At 34.6% G+C, this 14,763-nt stretch overlaps 2 protein-coding genes across 3 annotated transcripts; both read right to left on the bottom strand.

The window, feature by feature from the left end:
* Nucleotides 1-7,212: 7,212 nt before the first annotated feature.
* Nucleotides 7,213-8,412, bottom strand: LOC129883062 (leucine-rich repeat extensin-like protein 6). Its single transcript, XM_055957612.1, has one exon. It carries the CDS (start codon nucleotides 8,323-8,325, stop codon nucleotides 7,360-7,362), a length of 966 nt encoding a protein of 321 aa, XP_055813587.1. The 5' UTR covers nucleotides 8,326-8,412; the 3' UTR covers nucleotides 7,213-7,359.
* A 270-nt stretch (nucleotides 8,413-8,682) lies between these two features.
* LOC129883061 (guanine nucleotide-binding protein subunit gamma 1) lies at nucleotides 8,683-14,280 on the bottom strand. 2 transcript variants are annotated; one of them, XM_055957610.1, is made up of 5 exons: nucleotides 14,095-14,263; nucleotides 13,607-13,751; nucleotides 9,393-9,445; nucleotides 9,116-9,160; nucleotides 8,683-9,038 (listed from the first exon to the last, which is right to left on the bottom strand). In XM_055957610.1, the coding sequence occupies exons 2-5, from the start codon at nucleotides 13,721-13,723 to the stop codon at nucleotides 8,954-8,956; spliced, it is 300 nt and encodes a 99-aa protein (XP_055813585.1). In that variant the 5' UTR covers nucleotides 13,724-13,751; nucleotides 14,095-14,263; the 3' UTR covers nucleotides 8,683-8,953. The 2 variants fall into 2 exon arrangements, with proteins under 2 accessions (XP_055813585.1, XP_055813586.1); XM_055957611.1 differs by adding an exon at nucleotides 9,229-9,299 and having other exon boundaries at nucleotides 8,998-9,038; nucleotides 13,607-14,280.
* Nucleotides 14,281-14,763: the final 483 nt, after the last annotated feature.

Here is a 14,763-nt window from a genome sequence, read left to right as displayed (position 1 = left end):
GTTTCGGCAGGTTTAAAATGGTCCAATAAAGAATATATATATATTTTTACGAGTTACTTTTGGTGCTCCTTAAACATATACTCACTTTATTTTGTTTTATTTTTGCCGTGGTGTCTGGATCAACTTTTTCTCTCCAGTAATAGGTATAAGATAGTTCTGTCCATCAAAATTAGGACAGATGGAAAAAATTACCTAGTACCCCACCAGTAACAGGTTTCAGGTAACTTTGTCCACCAAAATTAGGACAAATGAAAAGAATCACCTAGTGCCCCATCCAGCAACAAGTACCACTTCATTGACCGATAGGCCACACTCTTGGGTGCAATATATACTTACTCTATTTTAATTATTTGTATGATTTTAACTTGACACGTTATTTTAAAAAAAGAGTTGCAAAAAAATATTATTTTTTTAAACGGCTAAAAAAGGAAGAGTAAGACAAACAAATTAAAACGGAAAGAATAATATAAGGTTCTGATTGTAAAATTATAAGAATTTTCTTTTTAACCAGAAAAATATTAATATAATACCACGAATGGACTCTCCGAAGAGTGGGTGTACCCAAATTTTACTCATACTTTTGTAAAGTATTGAGACAGTCTCTGATAGATAATAGATACTCGATTTTTTCATAACATGATAAGAAAGAAATATATGAGAAAATTATGATGAAAATATTGAAAAAAGAAAAGTAATGACAATAAAAATATTCAATATAATCAAAGTAAGATAATAATAGTATTAATAAAATCGAAAACTAAGATAGTGCTAACATGATAATAATACTATTGAGGGCAAATTATACAAAATAGCAACCCATAAATTTTACTTACCTCTTTTTAGCCCATTTTTTACTAATTACTTAATTTGTCCATTCGGCTATATTAATTTCCTAAAAAATGGCCACCGACTTCTGGTGTTCTTCATTGTTTCTTCTTCTTTTGTTGCTAATTCATTCTTCTTTGTTTGTTTCTTGGTTATTCTTCATCTTCTTCTTTTGATGCTAATTCATTCTTCATTCTTCTTCGTCTAGTTTGTCCTTTTTTATAAAAAAATCAACGTATCAAAAACGTAAATCGTTTCAAGCAAATTATATATTAAAGTACTCAAAAAGATCGAGAGGATGTCATATCTAAATTTTTGGGACTGCTTAGAGGTGATTTTGAGTTGATCGAGATTGAACAGTGAGTGTATACTTCATGTATAATCAGTGTATACTCCATGTATAGTTAAGTTATATTCAACTTTTTGAGTGTATAATAATGTATAGGCAAAGTATAACTCGTGTATAGATAAATTATATCGTATAGTCAACGTATATTTTTTATGATTTTTACAAGCTATATTGTATAGTCAGGTAACTGGTAAAGTTGCTGCCATGTGACCAGGAGGTCACGGGTTCAAGCCTTGGAAACAGCCTCTGGCAGAAATGCAAGGTAAGGCTGCGTACAATAGACCATTGTGGTCGGGCCCTTCCCCGGATCCTGCGCATAGCGGGAGCTTAAGTGTACCAGACTACCCTTTTTTTTATTGTATAGTCAGCATATACTTTCTATGATTTTTTATATAAAAAATATGGCCATATTTGATGTGAACTAATTATTTTATTATATATATTTGAAACTAGCCCTACTATTAATGGTAAGAGAATTGATATAGGCTTAGGCCTATTTTGTAAGTGGGCAGTCTTTGGCAGGCCTGGCATGCGGAAAGCAAGAGCGAGCTTCTTTGCTCCATACATTGGTCCAAGATCCATCAAAGGCGAATGGTTCGAAAGTAAATGCTAGTGGTTCAAATCATGTATTAAGCCAACCCTTTCTTTCTATCTATTCTTTTTATCAGTAAAAAGGTGCCGAAAATACTCGACTACCTTCTAATTTGTCAACTCTAAATTTTTGACCTCCAACATCTCCTAAATAAGATCATGCATTCGTTGAGCTAAGGATGTGCTATGTCATGTCTAATCACCTCTTTTCGATTCTTTCTTGGTCTACCTTTACCTCTCCTCAAACTTATCATTGTCAACTTTTCACACACCCCTATTAGAGCATCTGTGCTCCTTCTACTCACATGTCCAAAACAACTCAATCTAGTTTCTTGCATCTAGTCCATTATGTAGGCTACTCCCACCTCACCCATGTATCTTTGTTTCTAATCTATCTCCTCCACATATCACACATTCATCTAAGCATCCTTATTTCTATAAACTTCATCTTTTGATCACACGAGTTCTTGCTGGCCAACATTTCACTTCATAAGATATAGTTGGTCTAACAACTATTCTACATAACTTACCTTTAAGTCTCGATAACATATTCTTATCACATAGGATATCAGCCCATTTTATCCACCACGCGACAATATAATGTGCCACATTCTTATTGATCTCTCAAATTCTTAGATTTTTGACCCAAGATACTTGATGCTTCATTTTTTTAAGGATGACTTGTGTATCAGTTCACTTTTCTATATGTCTCATGTGATGTTATACTGAATTTACACTCCGTGTATTCTGTTTTTGTTCTGCTCAGACTGAAGACTTTAGGCTTTAGGGTCTTGTCTCCAAATCTCCCGTCTATTATTGACTTTTTCATGTGTCTCGTCGATTAATGTTATATCGTTTGCAAATAACATACACCATGATAATGATACTTTCTCTAAAATATGTCGTGTCAATTCATCCATCACCAAGACAAATTAAAATAGGTTAGGAGTTGATCCTTGGTGAAACTCCATCTCGTTTGGAAAGTGTTTCGGATTTTTTCTCATTATCCTCTCTGGGTCCTTAATCACTCTAATGTATGTCACCGGTACACTTCTAGAATATTCCAAGCATTTTCATAAAATCTCCCTCTAGACTTTGTCATATGCCTTTTCTATGTCGATGAACAATATATGTTGCATCTCTTTTCCTCTTCATATATATATTTCCAACAATTTTCTCAAAAGGAGAATGACTTATGTTGCCGATTGTCCCATCATGAATTAGAATTGATTCTCGAACATAGACACATTTTTCCTTCATCTCAATCATCTTTTTAAAAAAAATTATATTGTGTTTTAATGATTTGATACTCTTATAGGGATTACAATTTTGAATATCTCCCTAATTATTGTGCAATTTGAAAAAGACATCAAGGCATTATCAAATTCAAAAATAACAACACTAGACATTACACCAAACATTTTAAAAAATAAATAGACAACAAAATTCACCTTAGAAACCTCATGAAAAACTAGAGATACACCAAAAATAACAAAAATTAAAAAATATTCATTTCCTTTTTCTTTTCACCTGATGTTCACTATCCGTATTGGAGCCCGTCTATTTTGAATTTGCGTCATGTAGGACCCTATTCGGAGAGAAACACTCCCTACCAAAGATTTTTTATATTCAAGGCTCGAATCCGAAATCTCTAATTAAGAAAGAAGCAGCTTCATCCACTGAACACATTCTTTTTTGATGGTAAACATATTCATCTCCAACTATGAACTCTTACGGTATTTCTCCAATTGAATAAACAATGTGAATTTTTATTTCTTTCTCTGACTAACATATTGTAAATATTATCACAATTCATTGTTAATAATAGCAGTAGCTATTTGTGTGTGTTGGTAAAATGAGCAACAAAAAAATTATAATTTCCAAAAGTTACTAAAGGAAAACTAAAGTGAAATATATTTCTTGAATTTTGTTACATAAAGAGTAGCTATTTCAAAAAATAAAATTTCATACTGGCCTAAAGGTCTCTTATATGCTAAAGAAAAACATAGAAAAAAAAGGAAATTGAAAAAATAATTATTTCCTCCGTTTCATTTTGTTTGATCCTTGTTGACTTGACACTTATGAAAATATATATTAGAATTTTATTTTACTAAACTCATCTTATTAGATATGCTTTGAAAATCTAAATTTAACTACTGATTAGCTTGTTTAGTTATTTAATAATAAGTGTAATATTTTTTTTAATTTTTGTAAAGAAAATAATAATTTGATAAGCATCTTGTTGAATGAAAATAGTAATAATTTTTTCTTAATTTGTTAAAATGAACAAATAAAAAGAAAACTATATTATAAGGATCAAGTAAAATGAGTCGGAGGAAGCATAACTTACTTGAAACTTACTTAAATAAGATGGAAGGAACATATGACTGATTTGGCATGTTGACATCGTTATTGTACACCTTGTATCTCCGAGTTTGAAAGATTTGACGTATGTAATAGATCCTAACCATGTGAATTTGATTTTACCTAGGTGTAAAGGGCAAGGTTTGACTATGGAGAGTGTGTTGGATGTGCATTTAGGTCATAAGCGAACTCTAACATAAAATTGGGTCGAAAGCTTTCCCATTGACCAAGTTTTCGCATAAACTCGCACAAGGTCCAACTTCAAACAAGTACATCTCTCAGTATATGAAGAGTTACGTAGTATATTACCTACCAATTAGAGGTATTCGACTCTAGTTTTTAATACATCAAACAGTTCATCATTTGGTTGCAGTTCAGTGAACTCGGTTGATTTGCAACTGCATATGAACTGCATTTGGGCCCAAATCTTTTCAGACATTTGGCCACGGTATGCATTGGATAGAGAAAATAGCCTAACCCTCCCCCCCCAATTTATATCTGAAATTTCAACTACACACTTCAACTATACGGGTGTCCTATCATTCCCGAACATTTTTTTTATCTATTTTATATACCCCTAAAATGTCATAACCAGTTATGTATCTTGGGGTGTAATACACATGTCAACACCACATCAGCGCTACATAATAAATACAAAAAATTTATAATTATTTTTACTACTTTTTTCTCTTTTCTTTTATTTTATATCCATTACAAAACCTCCGTTATAAAAAGGCATCATCATCTTCAAATCCAACCCATAAAACTCGTGAGATTGAGGGATGATGTGTCCGCTGTCGGTGGTGGTGGTTGTGTCATAGTTCCAGCCACCAACGCTGCTGTCGTAATGGTGGTGGAAATAGGTGGTCCGGGTAGAAGTGGGGATTCCATGTGAATCTGTAAAGTGAAGAAAGGAGGAAGAGAGATAAATTGAAAAGATGATTTTTTTGGGTTCCATTTTGAAGATATCCAATTTATTGTTAAGAAATTTAAGAATGAGACATATTTTTTAGTACATAATCACAAGTTGAGCTTTAAAATTTGAAAATTATTAGTGAACCCAATTAGTAAAATTAATAATACTTGCTCATCTGATTATACTACTTTTGGATCTTGATTTGTATTTTTTTTAGAACTTTAATTGAAAAATGATAACTAAGTAGTTTAAGTGTTAGAATTGATGAAGAAATTTTGTAGAGGAATGTGAAGAAGAAGAAGATGAAATGTGGGGTGGGTTTGAGAGGGGGGAGGGGGAATTATTAATATTTAATTAAAGAGAGGGAAAAAAAGAAAAATAAGGAGGAGAGATTATTAAAATAAAGTTTTAATATTTAATTTTGGTGTTCACTCTCTCAACTAGAGTGAAATACACTCACTTCACCACATAAGCATTAGGGTGAAATTAATTACAATTTTAAATAGTTGTGATAGAACACCTGTGTAGTTGAAATTTTGAATATAGATTGAGGGGCTATTTGACTATTTTCTCCATTGGATATGATGCAATCTATCACGATATGACCTAGCATATTCATTGTAGTGGACCGATGGGATTCAATAAAGACGCGTTTTCTCTAAAAAAAAAAAAAATTATTCTAGTTTCATTCTTATAAGCCCTAGGATAGTTTTCTCTCCTCTCATCAACCCCCAAGCTAAGTTAAGTTCCTTCCAAGTTCTTTTAAACACTTCTAATCGATAATTACTAATTCTCAACAAGATCCAACACTACAATCTTAGGGGTCTCAACAAAATTCTTGAGTCATCTCAAGATTCAAGAACAATTTTTTATTTTGGATCGAGGAGAATATTTTTTCCTCTATGACACATTATTTATGTGTACATTTCTCCTCCATGAACGAATTAGGACTTTTCTCATGATGAACTATTATGGACTCATAAATCTCTATAAATTCCCTAAAATTTTCTTTGATGTCTCATTCGAGATCTTTCAGTCATTTTTTTTAAATTACGATTATGCTTTTTTTTCAAAAAGATGAACTTTATGATATTTCGATATGATTTTTTCACAATTGTGAAACACGTATCATTATTTATGTGCTTATTACTAGTATATTCCATGAATTTTATGAATTTTTTAAAAAAGAATAAACAACATGATTTGATGAATTTTCTTTACCAGGAGAAGCATTCATGATTTTCTATGAACTACGAATATGACTTGATGAATATCAACTATGAATACAATATGATGAGAGAACTGTGACTTATGAGGTTACAGAGAGAACTACAAGACGATTATGAGTTTATCTCACAATGAAATGAATGGAAATTTATGACTGAGAAGGCATTCGTGTCCGAAACTACCTATGTTTACATAAGATATGAATGATTCCGTTGGTTCGGACAAATCTTCTAACTATGGTACAGACTTCTTATGAATCCTTACTAGCAACTAGTATATCTCATAATTTGACAAATATTAAAATGACTTAATTGATCAGGTTGAAATCTAACTTCATGTGCTGCTCACATGATGGTTTGTGTCGGTTAAACTATGAATCTCTCATAATGAACTAATGAATAACCAAAGATGAACACAATAAGATCAATCTATTGATTTTGAATCCTTTGATTCCCTCCATGCTATGATTATGATTCTTAGTTGCCTTTTTTACTTCAATCCTTTGATTCCTTTCATGCTATGATTATGATTTCTAGTTTCCTTTTTTCACTTCAGCAATATTCATGTTTTATTCTGCCATATTACATACAGTTAATTCCATGCAATTTCTTTTCCCTACTTACTTCCTTTTTGTTGAAAACACTGCCTTTTAAATGATAAAAACTCAGATACTACAACGATCAAGTAACATGTTAAAGTTTATGTTTCAGCTATTGGTGAACTTAATTTGTTTTTGAAACATAGTTAGTCAGTTAGATTAGTTTATTATAAGGTTATGCCAAATATTCAAGGCTAGCTATATTTATCAAAACACCACAACACAATTCAACATAACACAACACATTATAAAACAACAGGTAACAACCATTCTCAAATAGTAGAAATACATATATATGTAACAGCAGAATCCATCATAAAAAAAAACTCTAAAACAGCTGAATTAACATAATTCATCATATCATTAAGAGGAGGAATTCTTTGAAAATGAACGAGCTTTATATACAAAATACACCTTCAAACATTAAAAACAACACAAGATTGATTACCCATTTTAGTGTAGAACTTGATCCAGTAAGAAACATCAGCATCAATATTCAACACTGTAATTGCTGTAATCATCCCTGGATGCTATGTTGTTTTCAACTCTCCCTGCAATCTTCCCTTCTTCGTACTTCAATCCTTCTCCTAATGTCATTCCTCCGAGTGTACCAGCCACTGCTCCAACCGCCAATCCGGTGCCCACTCCAACTCCCATCCCCATCTTTCCACTACGCTTGTGATCATAAGGAGGATAATAATCAACAGGGGCGCTTGGCCTTGAACCCAAACTGCCATAGCTAGATTGCCGCTCTACAAATGGTCGCGGAGGAGGGGGAGGCTGAGAGTAGTAACCCGGGTAGTAACTAGAATACGGATCAGTGTATCCTCCGTATGGATAAGACTGTGCCGGAGGAGGAGGCGGTGGTGATGGAGAAGCAGGTGGCGGCGGTGCCACTACAGGAGGCGGAGGAGGAGGGTGTGAGGTGTATGGGGAAGAAGGAAATGTTCTATAGGAAGGCGGAGGAGGAGGGGCTGTAGAGTAATAATAGCTAGAAGGAGGGGGTATTTGGTAATCTTGGGTTGGAGATTCGCGAATAGCAAGCTTGAGTCGGATCTTACCATGAGGACGACCGGAGGGTCGCCGGAGCTCAAAAGTTCTGATTTTGTTGTAATCGTCCACGTTAACAAGTTCCTTCAATGAAACCCTAAGTGTACCGACTAAAGGTTTGGGAGTTTCTGAAGGTTTTGAATGGAAGATCTCGAGAGTCAGAACGGAATCGTGAGGAGATTGAGATTGGGGAAGATGGAGGAGGAATCGCTCGTTCCAAACGGGTCGGGTATTGCCGGAATCATCAGCTTGGGTGGCGCGACGTTGATCCGGGTCGACCCAAAAGATAACATAGGGCTTTAGATCACCGTGACGCCAATTGACATTTTTCAGATGCTTGGCGGAGACGATGGTGATTTCGAGATCGTAGGTTTTCGGTGGAGGACGAGAAGAACCAGTTGCCATTTCTGATTTTAGGGGAATCGAAGATACAGAGGGGAACGGGGTGGTTTATATGGGTTGGTTAAAAGTGGATTTGGTGTGCATCTTAAAATAAGTATCATATGTCTTAAAATAAGTATCATATTACTAAAAATATGCACGTCGTTTAACCATAAATTTTAAAATTGAAACTCTAAGCACAATTGCGTCTAAGCTTCAAATCAAATAACTATAAATTTTAAAATTGAAACTCTAAGCACAATTGCGTCTAAGCTTCAAATCAAATAACTATGTCTCAGTCCCAAATAGATTGGAGTCTACCATATGAATCATCCTCGTTGTTACGTTAAAATTAAACTCATGTATGTTCTTGGTTGAAGGTTTAGCAACTGATAGTTATTATGAATCATTTCTAACCACAAGCAAATACTTGTCATTATGATGTTACAATAGAAAATGTCATCTGCACAATGCCAGCTGACCTAGCAATAAAATTAGAATCTTGAATTTCAACTCTTAAGGGATATAAAGAAAAAATGTCATTTTCTGCACATAAGACTACTGTATTAGGCAACAAACTGTGAATACCAACTTCAACTTCCTCTCCAATCAGTGAAACTTCCAAAATAATCAGCCAAGAGTTGTCACAAATTCACAATATCCAGCATCTGCAACCTGATGCGTCTTGTGCTCCTTCAAACCATCGATCCCACGAAGGATTTGTTGGACCATGTGTTCTGATGGAGAAAATATCATAAAATTAGCAAAATACAACACTCATGTGACGCTACAATAAAGCAAGAGAAATTCTTACAGTGGTAGTAGTGGATCTGGTCTTGTTTCCACATTACTTAGCATCCTAAGCCCATGTAAATGAATCAAGTCAGATAACCATAACATGCACTGAACAGAATGTAAGTAATCTACCTAATGCTTTTGTGCAGGTCATGCTACAAAAAGGGGGCTCGGCGTCTGCACGATCAGTTCCTGCCCACCACCTGCACTCCGGTGATACCCAGAGAAGGGATGGGATGATCTATAGTCTCAAGGCTTTACAGGTATCAAGTTAAATATATTATGTTCATACTTACTCCTTGCAAGCAGCTGATGCCTTTTCCATTTTGTCAAGCAATTCAAGTTCTTCCTGCACATGTTACATCATCAGCAAATTTGTAGTATGTGTTGTCAGTAAACTACAGAAGAAGGCTCAATAAACACGTAACAATTTGCCCAAAGGATTTGGTCAGTGGCAAGAGCGGCAATTTGTGGGTTAGGTGTACCTCCGGGGTTAGATCCCTACCACAAACAAAAGACTGGTACTTGAGTAGAGAATGGTAAATGAGTGGATCCATTATCCACAAAGTTTTGAACTGTAGGCCACTAGCCCATGGATTTGTTAGTTATTAAAAATAAAATAAAACAAGTAACAATCAACAAGAAATAGATACTGCATCATCTCTGATGTTGGCACATGAAAAACAACTGTGATCAACCACAGCAAGCCTTAAGCCCTTGTGAAGAAGATTGAGACAATGCCACCAGATATGGCACAATATGTGGAAGATAAGTTTGCAAATAACGAAAAGCACAGCAGCTGTCAACTAAGGGCTAACTGTGGATCATACTGAACAGAAGAACAACAAAGTCCAATTACATTTGAAAACTAACTCAAAGAAGGAAGGCCGTGGGGAAAAGAAAAACAACATCAAAAGGAGCCAAAGGACATTCCATTAATATATAAGGTTCATATTCACAGTATTCTGTTGGACTTTGTGCAACTAAAATATGTTCCAGGATTTGAGACCATAAGAACTTTGCTACAATATAGAAGACGAAAAGAAGCTGTAATGACTACAATTCAAATCGTAACCCTGATCGCATCCGTAGCACATATCTTCTTTTAATAATTCAAGCGCATGTAATGTTACACCACGTTAGTCTCAAATGTATAAATACGATACAACACAGGTTAAGTCTCCCAAAAGTCTTAGCCTATAGTTTATACAGGCTGGACACGTTATCACCAAGTATTAGCTCAATTAAGTTGGTCAATACTGGACAGTGAACAGTTAAAAGTATTTCTATTATTTATAAACCGCATTGGAGATACTAAAGCACAGCCTGGCGGTTGCACAAAGTTCATGCCATTTATAGTTCTCTATTATGTGATACATTTAGCTGTATATATGACTGATTATTGTATATGAGCTTCCTTTTCACAGATATGTGAGTAAGCAGAACCATGGGAAAAAACATTTTTTGAAGAATCACATGCATATGCAGAGAAATTGCAAATATTGTATATATGTGCTTCTTTTGTTTGATATTAATAATGAGTTTTCACGAAGAGGATCCATAATTCATTCAGGCAAAGACTTTCAGTAGCCATTATTTTGTGGCTTCACTTATTAAGAGTGTTATCTGAACTTTTGCAGCAAGGACAAGACATCCTTCTCTCTCCTAGAAACTCCTTTCCATGAAGGTTATTGTAAGAACTTTCCCAGGTTGCTTTGCATAAACAGGAATATTTGAACTGGTCGAAGTCCTTTGAAGTAACTCTAACCAATAGACCTTCTCGCTAAGGGGATAAAACATTTTAGAATACAAACCAAATGAGCAAGAGCTGCTGTGTTTCTCTCGAGAGTATCGATATGTTCTATTTCCCCAGTTCAATGACTAAGATCACAGGGACGTAAAGGCAACTTAAGCAACTATGCACCAAGGCTATGTCATATATTCATAAAGGTAACATCTTTTAGCTCACAAAAGGATCCGCATAAGTTCACATTTATTTTTGTGGATAATGGTGGTATCCTGGACAGATTGCATGCACCTCAACACCAGATACCTGCACCCCCCTACTGGTACAAATATTGGATACCTATACCCCCAACAGTGCTTAAAGAGATGTAAAGAAATCATCTGACCTTTTTTCCTATGCTGACATCTTAGTGCATTGTATATTCCATGCCTTTAACTGAATAACTCTTTTTATAAGTTTAACTGAATACAGTTTTCCTGATAGTGGATTACTAATTTCACCCCCCGCTATCACAAGTCAAGTTGCTTTTCGTGGGATCCATGAATAATCATTTGACTCATGCAGCAATTTGATAAGATTGGATCAATTTATAAAGAAAAAAGATTTCCTTAGGAGAAAAAGATCCAGAGTCAATATATCTGAATGCACATCAAAATGCTATTTTGAGTGATAATTGATCTCTCTACGAACAAAATTTTAAACATTAGAGACATTTAAATTCAAACTATTACTCTATACTTGCTAATTTTTATGACGTCTAATCATGTTTGACACCATTCCATTTCTATACAGCTTTCACAATTTTCAAGAATTTGCAAATTGATGAAGTGGTTCAAATTTTAAACTTTGATGTAATGTTTTTCCTATTAAACTAGCTTTTAAACTATTATTTTAATATTTTATCCAGAAGCACTAATACATTTGTAAGTCAAAAATTAGCATCTTATTTGCAGAGTTCAATGACTCAATCAAGTACTTCCATATAAAAAGGGATGAAGCCTAAAGGAGTACAATATTCTAGCCCTTTTCTCAGAGATAATGAAATGATAAAAGGGAGTGAAGCTAAGAACTAATGCCAAGAAGCAAGTCAAAAAAACAAAGATTCTCATTGCACAGTCAGAGAAGATTCTTATATTTGTCTCCTTCCATATAATCCAACAACCATGAAAATTTGTCTGCTTTAGAAATCCTCACAGCTAGAGACTCTCAACCAACATAAACTCTTCAAATATTTACATTTACAATTTCAGAATCTCCTCCCCATCAGTGGCAGAGCCACATGTATTCCAAGGCTGACCAAGAAGAAGATTACACTGTGTAGCTAGGTAAAAAATTCTTTTTATGTATATATACTACATATTGACTCCCCTTGACTTCTTCGAGGGTTTACTCCTTTATATTTTGACACCCCTTAGAGAAAATCCTAGGTCCGACACTGCTCCCATAATGAACAACAAAATTCACAATCAGGAAAAGCCAAAATAACAGAACAGTTTATTTTGTTCGCTGGCAGTGAAGCAACTCTAGTTCAATTACTTTGATCGCTTTGTGGTCCAATGATACTTTTCATACTACATATTTTTTATTTCCCCTTGTATCCCCCCTCTCTTCTCTTCCGGCTCTTTCTTGCTCCCACTCCAACATCAAATAAGTAAGGACTTCCTATGTTCAACTAACCAGCTCCTTAATGGAGAAAAACAATGTTCACTATGTTCTTTCTGATTTCAGATGTTTAGAGAAAGAGGATACCTGTTAATGCCTCATCAGATAATATATCAACAAGATACTATATCACAGTCTTTTTTTATATACCTTCAAAATCTTTTAAGCAACACAAATAGAAAGGCATTTCAATTAATAGCATGTAATACTTTGCATTCAGTGCGACAGTTTTTTAGAACAAAGGTATATATAGATAATAAGCAAACTCTGAACCAACTTTCAAAAACTAAAACAACTGACCTGTGGACTCAAGCATCTAAATATGAATGAAGAAGAACTAAACCTTAAAGACGGCCAGAATTCATGGTTGAAGTTCAATACAGGGCTCCAAGGGAACATCAGTGAGCCCTATATGTCCTATTTTCAACAAGTTTCAAAATCTCTCAGCAGTCCTCCATGCCAAGTCCAAATCATACTCAAATAATTATTATTCAACTCTCAAAAACATTAAGATTTAGCTTCAAAACTCAAAGAATTTCCCCCTACTACATCTAAGATGAAACAAAAGGGGACATACACCCTTAGGCTTCCATAAATCAAGAACTTTAATCAGATACGAAACATGAAGTAGCTCATTTTTTTATGACAAGGGAACCCGCAGTCACTATCCTCTGGTTGCACACACGGTAAGCAATAGCTCGCAAACCACATACAGAAGTAGACCACACTAAGCAGGCGCGTGCTACAAGATGAAATAGCTCATTAACACATTAATTCAACCAAAAATGTGAAAAAGCCCCTCTTTTCAGAATTGAAGTAAAGAAAAGCTCTCATTTTTTGCAGTTGATGGTCAACCTATTTCACAAATTACCAGGCACATAGAACAATAACTCCCTTTTTACAACATCATTCATTACTTCCATCAGCACTATGTACCAATACAAAACAAGAACCAACCCCCCCCCCCCCCTCTCCAAGAAAAATTCAAACTTTTCCTCATAGATAGCAAATTAACAACCACCATATTCAGCTAATCAGAAAAAAAAAGTCAAAATTACTAAGGTACAAAGCCAAAAAGTCAATAAGAGACATCAGAAAAACCTCTAAAAAACGAGTTTCTTGCTCAAGTCTTTTCAATTCAGCAGATATCCGATGCTTCCCTCTTGTATCAGCTGCTGCCACAACCGATCTCACCTGTTCTGAGCTCTCTGATTGCATTTCTCACAATTACTCAAAACCCAAATACCTAAAGAATCAGAACAGTTCAAAAACTAAAAAGCAAGAACCCCATTTTATATGAAAACAAGAAACCAAATCCCTAAAGAATCAAAATCGTGTAAGTGAAGCTAGAGATTCTGTGACTGTTCAAAAACTAAAAACAAAGAACCCCATTTGGAAAGAGAATCAAGAAAGCACTCAATTTTCATTAAAAAACAAAAAAGACTTGAGATTCGGAGACTGTTCAAGAAACCAGAAAAAGGGTTAGCAGTTTTTGCAGAACAAGTTATGGACAATTGAAAAGACAAAGCAGAAGCCAAAAGGAGAGTGCTTGAAGGGGGGGGGGGGGTAGTAGAAGTGGGATGGTTTACTTTGTTTACTTGTTCTACAAAGTGAATTGAAATGTTCCAATGGATAGATAGGCAAAGCAGACAGAACAAGAAAGATGAAACCAAAAAGACGGTAAAAAAAAAACAAAAAGGAAAGTTGGCTTTTTTGGTTTTTAAATTGTTTTATTTTTGGTGAATAATGAAAAAGCTGGTAATCTTTATTTACTTATTCACTTTTTCCTTTTCCTCTCCTACTTTTTTATAAAATATTCTGCCTTTTTTCATTTTTTGTCTCTTTTTCTTCTTGCTTGTTTGGGGTGCGGTGGGGTGGCGTGGGGGTGGGGGGTTAAGGGGAAGTTTCCCACTGTTCACTTCAGCTGCTCAGCACTTGGAAGTTGGAACACTGATTTGTCGCCCTCAACAGTAAGTTCCAATATATACCTATGTTTCCTTTTTGTGGTTATATTATATTTTCTTTTATGTTTTGTTTCGTCGCAATTTATATAATATTATTTAATTAATTATAGGGTTTAAAAAAATCATTGATTAGATCATTGGTCTCACAGCAAAGAAACCTCTGTCTACATTAAATTCCAAATTAAAGGTCATTATCCTTATATCGCTTGTTAACTGCGCAAGATAAAGAAAAGATAAATTAGGAAAGAAAATTAGAGGAAAGTTTAAATGCCTCAGTAAGAAGTTGTGAGTAGT

The sequence above is a fragment of the Solanum dulcamara genome, chromosome 3, assembly GCF_947179165.1.
Source record: "Solanum dulcamara chromosome 3, daSolDulc1.2, whole genome shotgun sequence".
NCBI lineage: Eukaryota > Viridiplantae > Streptophyta > Magnoliopsida > Solanales > Solanaceae > Solanum > Solanum dulcamara.
The sequence above is the reverse complement of the archived record's forward strand: the minus strand, read 5'-3'. Positions and strand labels throughout refer to the sequence as shown.

Bases quoted from the DNA above. Each gene is read 5' to 3' on its own strand.
- LOC129883062 (XM_055957612.1), bottom strand. From the start codon at position 8,325: ATGGCAACTGGTTCTTCTCGTCCTCCACCGAAAACCTACGATCTCGAA.
- LOC129883061 (XM_055957610.1), bottom strand. From the start codon at position 13,723: ATGCAATCAGAGAGCTCAGAACAGGTGAGATCGGTTGTGGCAGCAGCT. The intron at 9,446-13,606 runs GTTTTTCTGATG...TAACATGTGCAG, and splicing joins AAGAAACTCGTTTTTTAGAG to GAAGAACTTGAATTGCTTGA. The intron at 9,161-9,392 runs GTAAGTATGAAC...ACATGGGCTTAG, and splicing joins GCATCAGCTGCTTGCAAGGA to GATGCTAAGTAATGTGGAAA.